General features: G+C 35.7%; 1 protein-coding gene across 5 annotated transcripts in view; it reads right to left on the bottom strand.

Moving 5' to 3' along the window:
* The window catches only part of RELCH (RAB11 binding and LisH domain, coiled-coil and HEAT repeat containing), a 145,220-nt gene that overhangs the window by 47,079 nt on the left and 76,009 nt on the right, over window positions 1-22,132 (bottom strand). For all 5 annotated transcript variants that reach the window (XM_049902141.1, XM_049902142.1, XM_049902143.1 and 2 more), the window contains exons 12-16: window positions 17,390-17,480; window positions 12,320-12,391; window positions 4,957-5,097; window positions 4,130-4,294; window positions 1,981-2,128 (exon numbers count right to left, since the gene is read on the bottom strand). In XM_049902141.1, the coding sequence (XP_049758098.1) occupies window positions 1,981-2,128; window positions 4,130-4,294; window positions 4,957-5,097; window positions 12,320-12,391; window positions 17,390-17,480 (617 nt within the window). The remainder of the gene's footprint in view (window positions 1-1,980; window positions 2,129-4,129; window positions 4,295-4,956; window positions 5,098-12,319; window positions 12,392-17,389; window positions 17,481-22,132) is intronic.

Here is a 22,132-nt window from a genome sequence, read left to right as displayed (position 1 = left end):
CTAAAAATAAGACAAATTCCTTACTTTGGAATATGGAAAAGTATTTGGAAAAAAAATTATTTCACATGTACTTATGGCCCTGTCTATCAAACACATAGCAGGAAAAAGTAATTACATTTAATGAAACAGTGGGGAAGATGAAAATATAAAGAAAGTAGAAGCAACTAAGTTCATATGCTGGCACTAGTAACTTTTAAGTGAATATTTTCATAGACTCAGAGCTACTAATGGGAAGAAATACTTATTCCAGCTTCTGAAAAAAAGATTATTTTAATGGTACCATAGTGACTACACATTCAAAATGAAAAGCACAGATAACAGAAAATAATACAAGGCTTATCCATAAAAGATCATGCCACATAGTTTAGTTTAGATATTATACAATCTATGATTTGAAGATTCTATACATATAATACATTTGTTTTGTTTTGTTTTCATAATTTTTATTGTGCTTTAAGTGAAAGTTTACAAATCAAGTCAGTCTCTCACACAAAAACCCATATACACCTTCACACTCCCAATTACTCTCCCCCTAATGAGACAGCCCGCTCTCTCCCTCCACTATCTCTTTTCCTGTCCATTTTGCCAGCTTCTAACCCCCTCTACCCTCTCATCTCCCCTCCAGGCAGGAGATACCAACGTAGTCTCAAGTGTCCACCTGATCCAAGAAGCTCACTCCTCACCATCATCCCTCTCCAACCCACTCTCCAGTGTAATCCATGTCTGAAGAGTTGGCTTCAGGAATGGTTCCTGTCCTGGGCCAACAGAAGGTCCGGCAGCCATGTCCACTGGGGTCCTTCTAGTCTCAGTCAGACCTTTAAGTCTGGTCTTTTTATGAGAGTTTGGGGTCCGCATCCCACTGCTCTCCTGCTCCCTCAGGGGTTCTCTGTTGTGTTCCCTGTCAGGGCAGTCATCGGTTGTAGCTGGGCACCATCTAGTTCTTTTGGTCTCAGGATGATGTAGTCTATGGTTCTTGTGGCCCTTTCTGTCTCTTGGGCTCATAATTACATTCTGCATCCCACTTTGAAGAGTGGCATCTTAGATGGCCGCTTGCCAGAGGTTAAGACCCCAGATGCCACTCTTCAAAGTGGGATGCAGAATGTTTTCTTAATAGACTTTATTATGCCAATTGACTTAGATGTCCCCTGAAACCATGGTCCCCAGACCCCTGCCCCTGCTATGCTGGTCTCTGAAGCATTCAGTTTATTCAGGAAACTTCTTTACTTTTGGTTTAGTCCCGTTGTGCTGACCTCCCCTGTATTGTGTGTTGTCTTTCCCTTCACCTAAAGTAGTTCTTATCTACTAACTAATTAGTGAATGCCCTTCTCCCACCCTTCCTCCCTCCCCCCTCTCGTAACCACAAAAGAATGCTTTCTTCTCAGTTTAAACTATTTCTCAAGTTCTTATAATAGTGGTCTTATATAATATTTGTCCTTTTGCAACTGACTAATTTCACTCAGCATAATGCCTTCCAGGTTCCTCCATGTTATGAAATGTTTCACAGATTCCTCACTGTTCTTTATCGATGCATAGTATTCCATTGTGTGAATATACCATAATTTATTTATCCATTCATCCATTGATGGGCACCTTGGTTGCTTCCATCTTTTTGCTATTGTCAACAGTGCTGCGATAAACATGGGTGTGCACATATCCGTTCATGTAAAGACTCTTATTTCTCTAGGATATATTCCGAGGAATGGGATTGCTGGGTCGTATGGTAGTTCTACTTCCAGCTTTTTAAGGAAGTGCCAAATCGATTTCCAAAGTGGTTGTACCATTTTAAATTCCCACCAGCAGTGTATAAGTGTTCCAATCTCTCCACAGCCTCTCCAACATTTATTATTTTAACTACATATATAATACATTTTGTAATTATGCTGTCATAAAATGATTTTTAGAGTTTTAATCAGAAACAATTCTTTGGGAAGCTAAGCTGCTAATATTCTACATCCTCCCTCCAGAATTTCAGTTCAGTACCTTCTATCTGTGGCACTTCACCATGAAGCTTGGCTTTGCTGGCGAAAGGTGCATTCTGTAGCACTAGTGCAAAGAGTGAAGGGATCAAGGACTGCAAAGCAGAAAGATACATGTGGAGCTTATGTTCATCCAGCCCGTGCTCTCCTTCCTGGAACATATGGAGGTGGGAGCCAATTTCAGTCTTTTAAAATTGTATAGCTAATCATATTTATGAAGTTCTTCCTTTTTATAACAAATAATAAAACGTTGAAGGACCTATATTTTGGACTCATGGCTTAATATGTAATGGAAGTGTCCATGAATCTTTTCTTAGTTTCTCTAAGTATATGAAAATGTGAAGAAGCATAGAAATAATAGAATCTTTTATATGGAAAATTTTAAGGTGAACATCAGTCATTCCTATTTGTAGGGAATATCTTTTACAAGTTTCTTCTTCTTTTTCTGCTACTGAGAAGTTCTCATTTACGAAATTTTGCAAGTCAGAGTTAAGATGCTAACATGAGCCACAGGAATCATTATAAATGCTCAACTGTTAAACCAGCAGGGTCCTGGCTACTTCCCCTCTCTTACTTCCTATCTCCTTTTATAGATTAGGCTATATCTACATTTGCCAGCATTGAAAACACTTTAAAATAATTCAACGCATAGATAAAATGTAAGAGAAAAAACTTCAAAGGAAGTAGATATTTTTAGTAGTAGTGTGGAATTAGCCATATTATGAACGAGAACTAGAAAAATAAGTATGGATACTTCTCAGATACAAAAAATGCAAACACTTTTTAAAAACAATATAAAAAATTCTCTAGGTTTCATAAAAAGGGGTGTAGTTGTTGTTAGTTGCCACTGAGTAGGGCCCAATTCATGGCAACCTTACATATAACAGAACAAAATGTTGCCTGGTCCTGAGTCATCTTCATGATGGTTGGTATGTTTGAGTCTACTGTGGTAGCATTGTATCAGTCCACCTCACTGAGGGCTCCCCTCATTTTCACTGATCCTGTACTTTACCAAACATGATGTCCCTTTGTAGTGATTTGTCTTTCCTGATGCCATGTCCAAAGTAAGTGAGTAAAAATGAATACTTCAGTAAGTAAAAAGGGATACTTCAGTCTAGTTGCCATTATTTTTTAAAAACATCCATCTTGAAATTTACAGAAAGAACAGACTAATTTTTACATGAAATAAATACACATGGATACACATGAGACCATCTACAAAGTAGCTACAATGCTTTACGTAAAAGCCTTAAAGATGACTTTTAAAATTTGGGGTTAAAAAGGGCAACAGTTGGGAGTCAAAGACCTGTATCAGAACCCAGCTGTGTCATTTGACAGCTGTGGGACCCTTGCTAAGTTACTTAATTGCCATGTCTCAAAGTTTCCACATAAAAAACAGAATGTAATGCAAAGGGTTATGAGAACGAAACAGGATATTTCACATGTAAAGTATCTACCTTAATGGTATATAGTAGGCAGTAAAGAAACATTAGTTTCTCTTTTAGCCTCTAAAAGGGGACCTTGGATACAAAAATTAGAGCAAGAAGTTTCTATCATTTCAACTCTTTTTCAATTTTTTAAGTTGGAAAGAATAAAAATTCATTTTAAAAAGGAAGGGAATGCTTAATGCTACTGAACTGTACACTTAAATATGGTTAAAATGGCAAATTTTGTGTGATGTATATTTTATCACAGTTTAAAAAAAAAGGACTTTCAAGTGAAATAAAAGGGAAGGAATGAAATATTGCAGTGAAATAAGCACCGTTAAGGCAATTTTGATATCTTATAAATAAGAAAGCTTTAGAAAGTCATACTTTAGTTACCTCTTTATTCTGGAAACTGGAGCTAATATTTTAAGTAAAATATTTAAGTTCTCAGAAGGGTCAAGGAAGAGCTGGCTTTCTGAATAACGTACAAGTTAATTCCACGAGGTGCTAAGAAATCCACAATGTACTTTCTACTCTAGTTTCAGCAAAGCAAACTTCCTCAAATCTCTCTTTTGGCTCCAGCCTAACAAAATCTGCAACTGTCAATTTATTAGAATATTCAATTAAGTAGTAACTTTCTGACCCTGTTCCCCAACATTCTTCCAACATGGCTTGGAACAGACCTTTCAAATTTCTATAAATTATATAAACAAAGAAAAGACTTACCCTGAGAAGTTTTTCAATCTTATTCAGTAGTGTAGGTATAAGATGAGACTGTAAATTTCCAAGTTCTGTAGTCCAGGCAGCATAAGCTGGTAGAAATACTTGGTGTGTTGCGCTAACTACTCTTTCTGAGGGATCACCTAAGGCTGAGAGCAACAATTCAAAACCCTGACAAAAGGGAAACAAATAAAATGTGAATTTTTAAAAGAATAAATTTTTAAAAATCTTAACAGTAATAAATATACAACACCGTAAATTTAGAAAATATTACTAAGAAAGCAAGCTATCCATAACCTACCCTTCCTGGTTCCTTTAAAGAAAATGTTACGTATCCACTGATGAGCAAACCAAAAACAAAGGGTACTAAACATGGCACATGTGTTGTGCAGACAGCTGAGATCCATAGGGTTTTCGGAAGTAGATGGCCAAGGCTTTCTTCTAGTCCATCTTAGTAGAGAAGCTCAGTTGAAACCTGTTCAGCATCATAACAACATGCAAGCCTCCAGTGACAGACAGTTGGTGGCTGTACAAGGTGCGCTGGCCAGGATCTCTTACATGGAAGGTTAGAATTCTACCACTGAATCATCAATGCCCTCCACAAACATGGGATGCTTGTGGCCAATTTTGTGCCTCATAGCTATGGCAGATACTGTAAACAAATCATAACATTCTCTTCTCTGAGTTGCAGAACTGAAGCCAGACAGCCACCTACAACTGACTAAAGTTGGCACGCCTACCATCCCCACTACAGATACAAGGTACCTGGATCTGAGATTGTAAACAAGCTAATTTTATAATGGAATAAAAGGGGTTTAAGTGGAAAAACATACCTGTTGATATTTGTCTGGATCATCAATGTATCCCATAATGATACCAAGGCTTTTGATCACAGCTTCCCTTACCAAATCTGCCTTATCTTCCATTAACATCTGTTGCAACATTGAAAGAACCAAGGAGCTACGGATTTCTTTCTGAAAATAAACAATAACATATTTTACTATTTATTTATACTATGAGCAGAGAAGTATAGATAATGACACCCATAAATTCACACTCCAGATTAAAAACATTAATATTTTGCCATATTTGTTTCAAGTCTTTATTTTTCAAAAGAATAAAATGTTACAGATACAACTAACACATCAGTCTCCTTTACACTCTTTCTTCCATCTTTTCTCTAGATGTAACAACCTCTACCCTGAATTTTGGAGCCCTGGTGGCACAGTGGTTAAGAGCTCGGCTGCTAACCTAAAGGTCAGCAGTTCAAATCCACCAGTTACTCCTTGGAAACCCTATGGGGCAGTACTACTCTGTCCTATAGGGTCACTATGACTTGGAACCGACTCAACAGCACTTAGCAACAACAAGAACCCTGAATTTGGTATTACTCTCCTAGCCTATTTTTACGTTTTTACTAAACATGTACAAATCATTCAAACCCTTGGAGTACATACTAGCAACAGGCACTTCTGGCAAAACAGTAAGGATATCAGTCTGCTGCAAATGAACTATAACTCTTCTATTACCACCTGTTGAACTCAGAGAGGAGTGTTTTGATGTAACAAGAGGAGAGATTAAAAAATCACTTTGGAATCATTTAGCAGAGTAACATTTACCTCAGGGTAGGACTGAGAAAACAAAATACAGAGTTCCTATTTTTTGAAGAAGTGACAGAAAAAATTCAAACAGGATAATAAAATATGAAAGTAAACTTTAAAAGTACTTTCCTACTGCTGTGCCTTAATTTCACACAGTTTTTCCCCCACAGTTGTGCTAAAGAATGTTGTAGCCTAATTAACAGCTGAGATTAGAATAAAGTTATCAATACACAAATGTATTCCCCAATATCCAGTTTGTAGTACTATTACAATTTGATTTATAAAATTCTTTAAATCTAAGATTGTTTAGGTCCTTTTAATACATACTGGTTAGAACAGAATAAAATAAAAATAACAAAGGAGATAAAATCATTTACATAAATTTTCAGCATAATTTGGTATGCACAGCACAGCTCGATAGACACTTTTAAAAAGCCTAGTTTTTGTTCTGACTTTTTAGAAACAAAAATACATGTAATTTTAGCAAGCTGTAGACACACTTAGGTTGGTAAATATATCTTTTGGTAGAGCCTTATTTATTTATCCTTTAGGCTAAAAAATGCCCTGAAACAAATTCCCCAAAATATCCTTAAAGGTCTTCTTGTTAGGTATCAGCACATGCAATATGACAGAGGTAAAGCAGCATCAGCTGGTTATCTGCTTCACATGGATCTGGACTGAAGTCAACTGTGATAACTAGTCCTAATGGCCACAGGGACCCCACCAGAACAGCCAGTAGGCCATGTTCCATTTAAACCACACTGAGGTAATGTTGAAGTTCAGAGATTTTACCACTATCAGTTACGGGGGTACAAGGCAAGTAGAGATCCAGCAAGGAAACATGAAGCCTATTATTAATACTGTTCAGTATTCCAGGAGCAATGTGCAACAGTTCACTTATTCTTTGAGAGTGATGCTCACTAGTGTCTTAGAACAAATAATAGGATGTTTAAACTAACATCCCTTCGCCATCAAGTCAATTCCAACTCATACATATGTAAAATTTATCACAAGGATAAGGTATCTATTTTCTCTTATAAGATCATTTCATCATGCCTAGTTTCTGGTGAAGATATGGAAAAGTAAGCACTCCAGTACATTTTTGATAGAAGTATAATCTATGCTATCTTGCTTGGGGAGCCCTGGTGGCATACTGATTAAGAGCTTGGCTGCTAACCAAAAGGTTAGCAGTTCAAATCCACCCGCCGCTCCTTGCAAACCCCATGGGGCAGGTCTACTTTGTCCTATATGATTGCTATCAGTCAGAATTGACTGGGCAGCACCTCCCAACAACAAGAATCCTGCCTGGGGTCAATTGATCACTGTCAAAATAAAAAATATAGAAAGAAGCAAGATGCAGAGAGATTAATAGTGTGAAAAATTTTTAAAAATACAAATGCCCACACAAGAACCTGCTAATAGTGCTTACTTTCAGACACTGGTACTGGGATATAGAACAATGTATATAGTATAATTAATTTGGGGTAAAATTTTTTTCAAAGACTATGGAAATACAAGCTGATATATAACTAAATTTTTGTTTTCTGGAAAGATTAATTAAAATTATTAACAGCAGATACCCTTGGAGAGAGTAACTAGGGACCATGGGTAGGGAAGGGAAGTCTTTGATTTTCATTTTATTCTTTTCTGTAACATACAAATATTTATTCTTAACAATATTAAAAAATATTATTACTAGGAGGTGGGACTATGCACTATTCTTTTGTTGTTTACATTTTCTCATATAAAAAACCCATTTCTTACTTTTGAACAAGATAATCATTTTTCTACTGATTTCTTATTCTTCACTAAAAAACATGAAGTTAATAGTAAATGCAGCTTTTTATACATTTTCTTTTAAGAACAATATAAAACAACCTTTTATGGCAGGGGTCAGCAAACTTTGTAAAGGGCTATTAAAGGGATGTTGCTGTTGTTAGGTGCTTTCAAGTCACTTCTGACTCATAGAGACTCTATGCGCAACAGAACAAAACACTGCCCAGTCCTGCACCATCCTTACAATTGTTGTTATGCTTGAATTCATTGTTGCAGCCACTGTGTCAGTCCACCTCATTGAGGGTCTTCCTCTTTTCTGCTGACCCTGTACTTTGCCAAGCATGATGTCTTTCTCCAGGGACTGATCCCTCCTGACAACATGTCTGAAGTATGTAAGATGCAGTCTCGCCATCCTTGCTTCTAAGGAGCATTCTGGCTGTACTTCTTCCAAGACAGATTTGTCCATTCTTTTGGCAGTCCATGATATATTTGATATTCTTCTTCAACATCACAATTCAAAGGCATCAATTCTTCTTCGGTCTTCCTTATTCATTGTCCAGCTTTCACATGCATATGATGAGAATGAAAATACCATGGCTTGGGTCAGGCGCATCTTAGTCTTCAAGGTGATATCTTTGCTTTTCAACACTTTAAAGAGGTCCTTTGCAGCAGATGTACCCAACGCAATTCATTGTTTGATTTCTTGACTGCTGCTTCCATGGGTGTTGATTGTGGATCCAAGTAAAATTAAATCTGTGGCAACTTCAATCTCTTCTCTGTTTATCATGATGTTGCTCATTGGTCCAGTTGTGAAGATTTTTGTTTTCTTTATGTTGAGGTAAAATCCACACTGAAGGCTGTGGTCTTTGATCTTCATCAGTAAGTGCAAGTAAGTAAGTAAGCAAGGTTGTGTCATCTGCATACTGCAGGTTGTTAATGAGTCTTCCCACAATCCTGATACCCCGTTCTTCTTCATATAGTCCAGCTTCTTGGATGATTTGCTCCGCATACAGACTGAATAGGTATGGTGAAAGGATACAACCCTGGCGCATACCTTTCCTGACTTTAAACCAATCAGTATCCCCTTGTTCTGTCTGAACAACTGCCTCTTGATCTATGTAAAGTTTCCTTGTTAGCACAATTAAGTGTTCTGGAATTCCCATTCTTCACAGTGTTATCCATAATTTGTTATGATCCACACAGTTGAATGCCTTTGCATAGTCAATAAAACACAGGTAAACATCCTTCTGGTATTCTCTGCTTTTAGCCAGGATCCATCTGACATCAGCAATGATATCCCTGGTTCCATGTCCTCTTCTGAAACCGGCCTGAATTTCTGGCAGTTCCCTGTCAACATACTGCTGCAGCCGTTTTTGAATGATCTTCAGCAAAATTTTGCTTGCGTGTGATATTAATGGTATTGTTTGATAACTTCTGCGTTCTTGTGGATCACCCTTCTTGGGAATAGGCATAAACATGGATCTCTTCCAGTCAGTTGGCCAGGAAGCTGTCTTCCATATTTCTTGGCATAGACAAGTGAGCACCTCCAGCACTGCATCTGTTTGTTGAAACATCTCAATTGATATTCCGTCAATTCCTGGAGCCTTGTTTTTTGCTAATGCCTTCAGAGCAGCCTGGACTGCTTCCTTCAGTACCATCGGTTCCAATCAAATGCTACCTCTTGAAATGGTTGAATATAAACTAATTCTTTTTGGTATAATGACTCTGTGCATTACTTCCATCTTCTTTTGATGCTTCCTGCATCCTTTAATATTTTCCCCATAGAATCCTTCGGTATTGCAACTCAAGGCTTGAATTTTTTCTTCAGTTCTTTCAGCTTAAGAAATGCCGAGTGTGTTCTTCCGTTTTGGTTTTCTATCTCCAGCTCTTTGCACATGTCATTATAATACTTTGTCTTCTCGAGCCGCCCTTTGAAATCTTCTGTTCAGTTCTTTTACTTCATCAATTCTTGCTTTTGCATTAGCTGCTCGATGTTTGTGAGCAAGTTTCAGAGTCTCCTCTGACATCCATCTTGGTTTTTTCTTTCTTTCCTGTCTTTTCAATGACCTCTTGCTTTCTTCATGGATAATGTCCTTCCACAACTTGTCTGGTCTTTGGTCACTAGTGTTCAATATGTCAAATCTATTCTTGAGATGGTCTCTAAATTCAGGTGGGATATACTCAAGTTCATATTTTGGCTCTCGTGGACTTGCTCTGATTTTCTTCTGTTTCAGCTTGAACTTGCATAGGAGCAATTGATGGTCTGTTCCACAGTTGGCCCCTGGCCTTGTTCTGACTGATGATATCGAGCTTTTCCATCGTCTCTTTCCACAAATGTAGTCAATCTGATTCCTGTGTGTTCCATCTGGCGATGTCCACGGGTATAGTCACCGTTTATGTTGCTGAGAGAAGGTATTTGCAACCAAGAAGTCATTGGTCTTGCAAAAGTCTATCATTAAAGGGGAAGTATATATTATATTCTCAGCTTTAGGAGTTATAAGGTCTCTGCTAAAACTACACCGCCATTGGAGTGAAAAAGCAAGCATACAAAATATATAAGCAAACAGGAATGGCTGTGTTCCAATAAAACTTTATTTACAAAAACAGACAGTGGGCTAGATGTGGCCTGCAGGCTATAGGTTGCCAAGCTCTGCTTTAAACTAAGGTTATTTAAGTTAAAATAACTGTAATGCCATGTCATTCCCTTCACTCTTCCTAAGCCCTGGTTCTAAAACCTGGTCAGACAGTGGTTAAGAGCTATGGCTTCTAACCAAAAGGTCGGTAGTTAGAATCCACCAAGAGTTCCTTCAAACTCTATGGGGCAGTTCTACTTTGTCCTATAGGGTCACTGTGAGTCGAAATTGAGTCGATGGCAACAGGTTTTTTTTTTTTTTTTTTTTTTATAAGGGGAGAACAGGAGCCATAGTAGAGCAGTGGTTAAAGCAGTTTGCTGCTAACCAAAAGTTGGTGGTTCTCTGCAGGAGAAAGATGTGGCAGTCTGCTTCCATAAGGCTTAACAGTCTTGGAAACCCCCTAGGGTCGTTATGCGTCGGAATCAATTCGATGGCAGTAGGTTTGGGTGGATAAAAGGGAATAACAGTCCAGTGGTTCTTAAACTTGTTGGTGTCAGGACTCCTTTATTCTTTTAAAAATTATTGAGTAGCTCAAACAGCTTTTATTAGGGTGGGTAATATCTGTTGACATTTAGCATACTAGAAATTAAAACCTGACAAATTAAAAAACATTTACCAATTCATTTAAAAATAACAATAAACTCATTAAATGTTAACACAACATTTTTATGAAAAACAACTATTTTTCAAAAAACAAAGTGAGAATGATTTTTTTTTTTTGCAAATCCTTTCAATGTCTGACTTAGAAAAAAAAAGACAGGTGAATTCTCTTATCTGCTACGGATTCAATTTGTTGTGATATATTGCTCTGGCTGAAGTATTTAATGAAAATCTGGCCTCATACAAAACATGTAGTTGGAAAAGGGAGGAATATTTTAAGAACCTTTTCCAATCAGACTGGATATTTTACTTTGTTTCTACACCAAAACCGGGCCAGCGGTAGTTTCTTGAAGGTTACTTGCAATGTAGAATTTGAAACCATGATATAGTGCACTGATAATGAACTTTTCAAACTCTGATACATTAAATTCCACTGGTCTATCTTACACTTTGAATATCTTATTTTATTCAAGCATGATTTTGAACATCACGTATTGGTCATTTGGAAAATACTGGACCAGAGTTATGCACATCTTCCTCCATATTGATGCACTTCATTAAAGAATACAAAAATAAATAAATAAATCACATTCATTAGTACCATGACTGATCTCATTAGAAAAGTGTTCCATAGTTAGAAGCTGTCAAGCTTATGGTGGCAGAAACGAGTTTTCTAAAATTTTAGTTCTCACTTAGCAGCTTCAATTTTATCATTGGCAACAAATATTATCTACTTAATTTCATTGAAGTGACAGGCTCATTTCATTCATTTTCATGAAAATGTCTGCCAAATAACCAAGTCTTAATAACTATAGCTTGTTTCTAGTTGTTCTTCCAAGTAAAATTGGTATCACATTAAAAAAAAAAAAAAGTGGCTAGTTCAGCTCATGATTTAAATGACTGCATAAGTGCTTTTCCTGGAGACAACTATCATACTTCAGTGTGAAGCAAAAGGGCTTTATAGGAGTATTTTCCATTTTGTTACACAGGATATTAAAAAGATGCACATTCAAGGGTCAAGTTATAATGAAATTGATAATTTTACTGGTACATCAAGCTCATTTTTAAGTGACACTGGCCTTTTCTTTTCTTACAGGAGCATGGCAGTGAAGAACATAATACTGTTAGTACGGTTGGGTGTCATTACCTTGGTTTGTGTTAATGCAACAGCAGTTTTGCCCATCATTGCTTTTGTACCAACAGTGCAAATGTCAATGCGGGGAAAAGAGACAAACATGTCTTAATATTATTATGAAAACAGTTTTTACCTCATGGACTCCCTTGAAAGGATTTCAGACACCCTCCCAGAATCTGGAGATACACACTTTGAGAACTGCTGTTACAGTTTAACATATTTATACTCATGCAAAATCAATGGTAATGTACCTATCTGTGTGCAATGCCATATTGCACCAAGGGTCCTATCTTCTGTAATTTGAGCCCTTTTCTTTTTGGCTCATCTTTTTCCTTTATTAGGGCAGCATGGCCTAGAAGAATTTGGATTAAAACGTACAAGACATTTTTAAAAAGCTTTCTCTATTATTAAAAAAAAAAAAAGTTTTTAAGGAAAAAAAGACAATCCTTACAGGAAGGTAAGGTGCTAACGCTCCACACGATTCAGCCACCAGTAGTCGTCTTTCTGGGTACTTGTGATTAATCTAGAGTAAAAAGCAAAGAAACCAAGTATAAACAACCTAAAAAATAGTATCTTCTAAAACAAATGCTTTTCACCATAAATCCTGTTAAAAATGCGATGAAGTCTCTTCCTTTTCCACTTCTGGGAATCCCTGTGTGGCTATTCCTAGATCAGGAATAAGGGAGTCACAGAGAGCCTAAAAACAAGGTCATAGAGTCATCTGTTGAAGAAAAAAGGAAAAACAAAGATGAAAATTTGGCAAGGTGTCTAGAGATTATGGGCTTGCCTAAAATAAGGCTTTCCTTAGGGTGTCAGGAGAAAGTTAGGACTCTACCCTAGCAATATTACTATATTTTTTGGTTTGGAAAACCTAGCTTCTAGATAGTACAGATAAAAAAAAAATTTTTTTTTTTTTTTTTTTAATGTGCCAGGAATGACTCACTAGGTCCCTTTTTTTACCTAACGGATTAAGCAGTAAATTAGTCAGTGATTAACCACAGCCCTTGACTAGTGATAGGATTTTTAAAGTAAGCTGACTTCCAACTGGCATAACAAAGTTAATTAAGAAAATGTTCTGCATCCCGCTTTTGATGAGGGGCGTCTGGGGTCTTAAAAGCTAGCAAGCAGCCATCTAAGATGCATCAGCTGATCCCAACCCACTTGGAGCAAAGGAGAACGAAGACCATCAAAGACACAAGGAAAATATTAGGCCAAGAGACAAAAGGTCCACATAAACCAGAGACTCCATCAGCCGGAGGCCAGAAGAGCTAGATGGTACCCGGATACCACAACGACCACTCTGACAGGAACACAACAGAAGTCCCTGATGGAGCCAGAGAAAAGTGTGGAGCAGAACTCAAATTCATGTAAAAAAAAAAAACCAGGCTTAATGGTCTGACAGAGACTGGAGGAACCCCCAAAACTATGACTCCCGGACACTCTGTTAACCCAGAACTAAAGTCATTCCTGAAGCCCACTCTTCAGACAAAAAATAATACTCGTGAGGAGGGTGCTTCTTAGTTCAGTCAGATACACAAGACCAAATGGGCAGCTCCTATCTGGAGATAGGATGAGAAGGCAGGAAGGGACAGGAACTGGGTGAATGAACACAAGAAACCTGGGGTGAAAAGGGGAGTGCGCTGTCACATTGCAGGGATTGTGACTAATGTCACATATAAATAGCTGTATAACTTTTTGTATGAGAAATTAACTTGAGCTATAAACTTTCATCTAAAGCACAATTTAAAAAAAAATCAGCAGGTAATGCTTATGCTACATGACAGTGGGTTTGTTAAGAGGAAATGGAGACATTCACAGGGCTATATTTAATACACACTAAATTTTATTGGTTGATCAACACACTACTATTTTGATGTATTAGCATTTGAGCCCAGTTTGAAAAAAAAAATGCCTTAATTTGAAAAATTCAAAAGGATACAATTATATCTCATTTGGTGGTTTTTAAACCAAAACAGTTATACTTTAACAGAGGCAATCACTATATTAACACAAATACTGTTTACTTTTGAGAATTACTCAAACAATGCATTGCCAAGAATTATTTATATAACTCAAGCAAATATACAATTCATTCTTTTTTTTAATGATGTAAATTATCTCGGAATCTAATAAAATCATTTTTTTAAATTTCACTTGCGAAGTCTTTTAAGGGCATCTTACCACTATGAAAAAGAGGCTGCTGATCTAAATAGATTATATACTTTTTAATTTAGTAAGAAGCTTTTGGTATGTCTTACATGAAAAATATAATAAAGAATGCCATGTAGATGTTCATCTAAACAAAACAAAACGCTGCCAAGTGTTTAATGCAAATGTAACTTATCTAAGAAAAAACATTGGTCGACACTATTCCAGCTAGACAATACTGAAAACCAGATTCACAAGTTGGACAGAGATACTTAATACAGCTTCTTGAGTCTTGAAGTGCTGTATTCATTTGAAATTCTTGTACTGCAAGCCACTTGCTACATGTGAAACAAATTGCCAAGTTCTCTAACCACTCATGTGGTTTAATAAAAGAGATTAAAATCCTTGTTGTCTTGGAAAAGTCAGGTGTTTTATTTTTAATTTTATTATATTATCTTTCACCATGGCTTTATCTCATGAGTAAAACAAAGTGATTTTCCAAAACTATCTGTCTCCTTCTACCTTGTACTATAATATTTCCTTAACTTATTAAAAACAATTTATCATATTTTTCATTAAACGATTCCTCTATTCCATTGTAAATACAAACATGGTATTTGACTATTTATGCCTAAACCCATTTATGCCTAGATACACACAATGCATACATGCTTAAGCGACAGCATACTAAGTTTCTTGAGAGATTAAGTGAAAATTAATTGGAAATTAATTTTTCTTTAAAGAAAGTTTATTTTTTGTTCATGTTTGTTATTTTCTATCTTAAACATGCATTACTTTTAAAGGAATTAATAAATAAGACCAAATTATGTCTTCTGTCCCACAAAACAAACCATGAAGGAAGAAGACACAAGTTTTATGGGACCTGAAGTTATACAATTGGTGGGGTCTTTTAAGAAAAATAATATGAAATTATGAATACAAAATTAGGTAAGCCCTTGGGAGTGGCCCATGCAAGTAAACGATTTCATAGCTTAAAAGCTTTAATAGTTTCACAGGAAATCACCTCCGTATACAGAGATTCTTTGTGGCTTAATCTTTTCCCAGTTGCATTTGAAAATAAAATTGATGCTAATTATATTTCTTTAAAGCATATATTATTTCTCAAAGACAACCTTTTATTCAATGCAGATTAGAGAGTTTAAAGAATGCAAGATGGTAAGAGTTTGACACTTTTGCCTTTCATTCTGAAAAGATACATTGATTAAAGTGATGTCAAACTCATAATAATAATAATAAAGTAAGCCAACTTCAACCCATTCCTTTGTTAGTACATGAAAAATGATGAATTTTTGCTATTGTGATGACTGCACTGAACTATAACAAAAATAACAAAAAATGACACATACTGGGTTTTGTTCCCATATGTCTTCTTAGAATATAAATCTTTCTTTGACTGGAAAAGAAGTACACTTGTTCTCATATTCCCATATGAAAAGGTGACATAATTCATTAATGTATTGGATGCCTAAAATTAAGAAAAGAAATTATATAGTAATCTACTGGGCAACAAACTGGAGGTAGGTGGCTAGACAGATCCCCAATATCCATGTTTATTCGGTTACAAAAAAGGTGGTGGTAGAGATGTTTATAAAGGACATCTCTGAATTAAATTTAATCCAGAAATAGTTACCTCATAGGTAGATGGTTTGAATATCAAAGTATGCTGGATATAAACTTTCATTTTGCCTTTCTTAGTCTAGCTCAGTGAGTCGCAAAATTAAATGTACATGGAAAAATCAACTGTATATATATCAGCAATGAACAAACTGAAAATCAAATTAAGAAAAAAATTATATTTATAATAGCTTCAAAAAGAATAAAATACTTAAGAAGAAATTAGTGCTTATACTCTGAAAACTGTTGAGAGACGTTAAAGACAATGTAAAGACATCCTAAAATTGTGGATTGGAAGGCTTACTATTGTTAAAATGGAATACGCCCCAAAATGATCTACAGATTCAATGCAATCCTTATAAAAATCCCAGCTGGCTTCATTGCAGAAACTGACAAGCTGGTTCTAAAATTCGTATGGAAATTCCAGGGACAGAGAATAGCCAAAACAATCTTGGGGAAAAAAAAAAAAAAACTAAGTTGGAGGGCTTGGGGCTTCTTTCTAGGGTGATGAAATGTTCAAAAATTAATTGTGGTGATGGTTTATCTCAGTAAAATAATAATAAAAAAAAGAAAATGAGAAAGAAATATTATAAAAATTAAATATACAAGGAATAATCATGTAGAGTTGCAAAGTCAAAGTTGTATCTGTTGTAGCCAAGTTTATTTTTACTCTAAATTACACTGTAATTTACAGATGACGTTAAGGGTTTTCAAAGGCAGTTAGGACTATATATGATGTTCCCTTTATACACCAAATCTAGACATGACTCCAATATATTTTAATGAAAATACAAATGCCCAAATGGGGAATAAACTCTAAAAGACTATATAATTTTTGCAAAATTCCAGAGCCAAAAATTTTCATTAGGAATACATGACTGTGCTATTCAAAATAAGGCCAGGAAATTTTCTCCCTAAGTGGCAAACTCATCTTTGCGAGGTGGAGAAATAAGTTGCTTAATGACTGAAACATCAAGCCTAGAAGACTAATGATTCTGAGTTCTTCAAAGGACTTAAAATATCAAATTTCAATACAAAATCAAAAGTATTGGTAGTAAAACTATGAGTTCAATTATAAATACAAAAACTTTCTGCATCAAAGTTTACACATTATATGCTATATCTATTTATAATATACACAAGACATATTTTTATTTACCTACTCATACACACACGTATCTTTCTGCTCTTCTTTGAATACACTTACACCTCAGGGCTTTTGTGTTTGCTGTACCTCATTCATTCAGGTCTCTGCCCAATTATCACCTCCTCAGAGAGTCCTTTCTCCAACTACCCTTTCTAAAATAGCACTCTCTCTTACCCTGCTTTATTTTTCTTCATGGTTTATACATCTCTTACTGTGAGACATCATATTACTTACTTGTTTACTCTTATCTCCTCACTAGAATGTCTGTCTTTCATTCACTGTTGTATCTCTAGTGTCTACAACAGTACCTGGCACTGGAACTAGTGCTTCTTAAGTATTTGTTGAATGAATGGCTAAGGCAAAGCATCCCAGAGCATTCTTGATCACTATGATACTACAGTGCTGGGTTACAGAGAGAGTAGCTTAATTTATATCCCACATACATACTAATGTCATTTAAAAGAATATTATTTAATGTATGATTTATATGCTTAATCATCTAATTTTAAATTAAATGCAAGAGAAATAAATCTGAAAAATCATCATGACTCAAATTCCCTTTTAAAAAACATTTATAATACGGTTAATTACCTGCTCCCAACACTGTGGTAAAAGCTCGGCTTCTACACGTGTGGGTCCAACATGACGTGCAAATGCCACACAACCTGTTAATATCATTTGCCTGAAAAATAAGACAAATAAATAAAAGACTTGTATTTACTTTAGAAAGTACAACTAGAACTAAGGGGTAAAAAGAGGCAGCTTTGTAATATATGTAAAGTTCAATAATTTTGTACAACCATATCAGGCCTTTTGAACAGTGGATTAAGGTGCCACCAAAGAAAGCAAGTTCCTTCAGACTACCTGTTCAAACAGTTGGCAACACCATTTGTGAGAGATGTGGGGAAGGGATTTCTGTATTGGTACGAAGCTGAATGTCCTAAGCTCCTAAATTAACTCCCCACACATGCATTCCGACAGTACACTATTCTCGATCCTGCCAGTTTCCACTGAACTTCAGTTTCTCGCCACTGAAACGATTAGTGATTATTTCCTCAGTTTTAGAATTAAGAACTGTGGTATCATATGAATGGTGAAATGATATTTTTTATATCAGAATTTTTGGTATTATACCCAGGGTAGGCAGCTTTGGACATGGCTCCCATGGTCTCCATCTTCTGATATTCACTGTCTTGTGTAATCACATCCCCGTAAGTCTGGGTTAGACCTAATGACTTGCTTCTAATGAACACAATAATGGCTAAAGTGACAGGATGTCACTTCTGAGATTAGATTACAAAAGAGAATATATTATGTTAACTTAAAAATCATGTGTTTCATTTGTTATTCATATTACATAAAACCCATCCCATTGCTGTCCAGTCGATTCTGTCTCATAGTGACCCTACAGGACAGAGCAGAACTTCCCCATGGGGTTTCTAAGGAGTGGCTGGTAGATTCAAACTGCCAACCTTTTGGTTAGCAGCCATAGCTCACTGTATCTCTTAACTACTCCACTTCATATTACATATAGTTAATCAATTGATTGGTCTATTTTAATAAATAACTACATTTCCATAAGATGAAAGATTTAAGTGTGGATATCTTTAATTCCTGATAAAGCTGGACCTAAAGTAAGGCCTGGTGGCGTAGTGGTCAAGAGCTACATCTGCTAACCAAAAGGTTAGTTTGAATCCACCAGGCGCTCCTTGGAAACTCTATGGGGCAGTTCTACTCTGTCCTACAGGGTCGCTATGAGTCGGAATCAACTGGACGGCAAAGGGTTTGTTTTGTTTTTAAAGTAAGGCTAATAGTTACTTTCGGCCACCAGGTGGCAGCTATTAGCTTTATATGCAGAATCTATGAAACAACTTCAAAGACTTTGAGGTTTTTGCCTTGCAAATCTAAAAATGGCAAATGTAATAGATGGCATTTAAATATTAAGTTTTTGAGATAGGGAATGCTATTTTTCGAGGGTAAAATAAAATACTAATTTCCTGTAGAGTACCTCCAATTTGTCCTTAGAAAATTTTCAGTTTGCAATGACAGGTACTAATAAAAAAAAAAAAACAGTGATTTAATTTCCCTTATTCCTACTTGATTAGTATGTGAGGGCTGCTGGTTACATTAACACCTCAGCTGGATCCTGAAAAGGTCATGTCTCTCAACTCGTTCAAGTATATTTTGGAAAGAGCAAGGGATACCTACTTACAGTGTCTTAAAAGTCTATATGATTGCTTTATCCTATAGATGCAGAGTTCCTTATATTTTAAATTTTGAGCTTGATTTGTTTTATGAGTCATTATTATTTCTAATTTTCCAACATCCTCAGGAAAGTTAAAAATTATAATTGCCCCCCCCAAAAGTATCAAAATTACATGAAGCTACCGAATAGTAAAGTACAATTCTATTGTTTGTCAACAATGCCAGCAAAAATAATTTTGTCATTAAGATAGAAAATTAAAACATAGAAAAACAATAACATTTTAATTTAACTGCACAATTTTTATCTACCTGGTGCTCAGTCCACCTACCTACCCAATGGTTTTTTCTCATGTCCACACTTACATAGCTTCACTTAGTATTTTATTTAAAGGTTTTATTATTTAAAGGTTTTACTCTCTGAAGTAGACATCTATCACTGTTGGTGCACAACACCTAATCCCCTTTTCTTTTGAAAAATCACCCTGCTCTGTGTCCTTCCTCCATCGCCTCCCTTAGGAATATCACATTTCTCCTCTTAGGCAATGTGGTTTCAGAGGACCCCACCCTTGGTATGGGCATCTGACTCAGGACTAACTGAAACAAAGCACTGTATTGCTCTACCACACAGTAACTGGTATGAGGATAGACCAGTGATGCAGAAATCCATATATTAATTTATATATTAAAATATTTTATTTCTTGAAAAGTACAACCATGCCACGATATGTCTAGTGCATCTGTGGGAAAAGAAGCAATATTTAGGAGTTCTTAGAAATGGAGTGAATGGTAAGGAAAAGAAGTATTTGAATTAGAAGTTTAACAATAGCCAACGTGAAGTGTACACACAACATAAATAATTGGAGCAACAAGAATAGACACACTGCAAAACATTATGAATGAAGCCAGTGTCTCCTCCATTTATTAAAAAAAAAATACGGCAGTGTTTCCTCTAATTTATACATGACTACTGAAACTTCAGATTTTCATAATTAAAGAGAAACTCTGGAATTTAATTGTTAAGGAGTTCACTGAAACCAACTTTCAGAGGATTGTTAATAAACTTGCTCATACAAAATGATTTGAATAAAATGTGTGGCCAAGCCCATGAACGTGCCATTATAAGGGGAACATTTAAAAGGTTGTAGCAAACTTTATGGAACAAAAACTAAGAGCTTCATAAACACATTTTTAGGTACCTGTTTTTGATGAAGTAGTAATTAACCCCAAAATGCTTTTAATAGTTGATGTAACACTATTCATGCCATCCATGAAGGTACTAGCAGTTTTTCAACACATTTTACAGAAAAACAAGGGCATAATACATAGGTATACACATTTTTACATTCTGTCCACTATGCATTATAAGCTATGGTTGAAGTGTTTCTAGAAATTATTGAAACCATGGAAATATGGCCAAACAATTCTTCAAACCTGCAGGTGGTCAGTGAATAGAGTGGTTTACTGATATGTGAATTTTATCTTTTGTTTCTGAATTAGAACATGATGTTGCTGTGCTGATACAGTATGAAATAACATGTTTACAAAAAAATAAACGATCCCTCTGAAAATATTAAACAAGTTTCTCACAAAGCTTCTTATTGCTCATTAAAGACCTACTTACTTATTTCATTAGTTTTTATCCCACTCTCAAATATTTTAGTCATACTCTTTTATTTTATGCCTATGCACTGGGTACTGGAAGATATGTAGTTCAAATAGCCGTCTTTCCTTGGACAACGATGATACTCCTTGTACAAACTGCATACTTGAGCAACTAGAAAACTGTGACTATTATATATCACAAAGCATCTAGCCTTTATATGCAGAGAATATTTCACGCTGTATCCAACACAGTAGCCACTATTTAACTTTAGCTTTAAATTAATTAAAATTAAATATAATTAAAAATTTAGTTCCCCAGTCTCACTAGATACATTTTTCACGTGCTCAATAGCCACAGCAGGACAGCACAGAGAACACTTTCATTATCCCAGAAAGTTCTACTAGGCAGCGTGTTCTAAAAATCTATGCTCTCATTCACATTTAGCCCCTAGACATTGAAATAGGTTCCATGCTAGGAAAAACAGACCAGGTAAGACTTGTGGCCTGACTTTCTTGAGAAACTATATTGTTAAACCTTCCAAAGGACCAGGATGAAAGGAGGCACAATAACAGTTAGACAGTGTTAACATGTATCTTCTCTAAATTGCCAATTCATGCTGTCTCTCCCTTTTCATGTTCAGGTTTTGGGTTTGTTTTATCAATTTGGATGAACTCTTTCCATTAAGAACATTAATGAGCAATGACATTTAGTGGCAAATATTTTTCCTGTTTTGTTGTTTGCCATTTAAATTTGGTTAAGATGATATAAAAAATATTTTCTTGTATTTTTGGTGAAAGCATACACAACAAAACAGGTTCCCATTGAACAATCTCTACACATATTGTTCAGTAACATTGGTTACATTCTTCAGTTTGTATCAACATTCTCATTATTTCCATTCTAGTTGTTCCACTCCCATTAATTCGGTCTCAGTTAAGATGACTTTTTGATGTCTTAAATTTGTTGTTAATACTTTAAAAATAGTAATACACTTATATCATTCAAACAACAAAATAAGATGTATACTTAGTTCTTTGCCCCATCTGACTCCTCCTAGACTTTTATTATTAAGTTTTTCTGGAAGTTGTTTATATAATTTTCTCCCACTTTCTTACAAGACAGGCAGCATATTTTATATTTTATGCCATCCCTCTTTTTTCCAGAAGTCTTAAAGTTTTACAATTACATCTTTGAGATTTCTTTTGTGCTTTTATGTGTAAAGCACCCTACTGCACTTAAGACCAAATTCTCATCTACATATGTATTCTCATTTCAAAGAGTTTTAATATGAACATTTGATTTTCATATCACCACCTTAAACCACAAGTCCTCCCTCTCAACGAATGAGGTCTTAAAAAATAAACTCCACTTGCTTTCTCATGGAAGCATCTCATTATAATGTAAACGTTCATAGGTAAGGTAGCTCAGAGCTTAATGAGGTTTTATTTTCTGCCTTTGTAGGTCTTAGTACTCATTAAAAACAGCACTGAGAACACATGTAGGCAGATCTGGTGAGGCGTCTCTAA

This window comes from Elephas maximus, chromosome 11 (genome assembly GCF_024166365.1).
Source record: "Elephas maximus indicus isolate mEleMax1 chromosome 11, mEleMax1 primary haplotype, whole genome shotgun sequence".
NCBI classification, from domain to species: domain Eukaryota; kingdom Metazoa; phylum Chordata; class Mammalia; order Proboscidea; family Elephantidae; genus Elephas; species Elephas maximus.
This window is presented reverse-complemented; position numbering and strand designations above follow the sequence as displayed.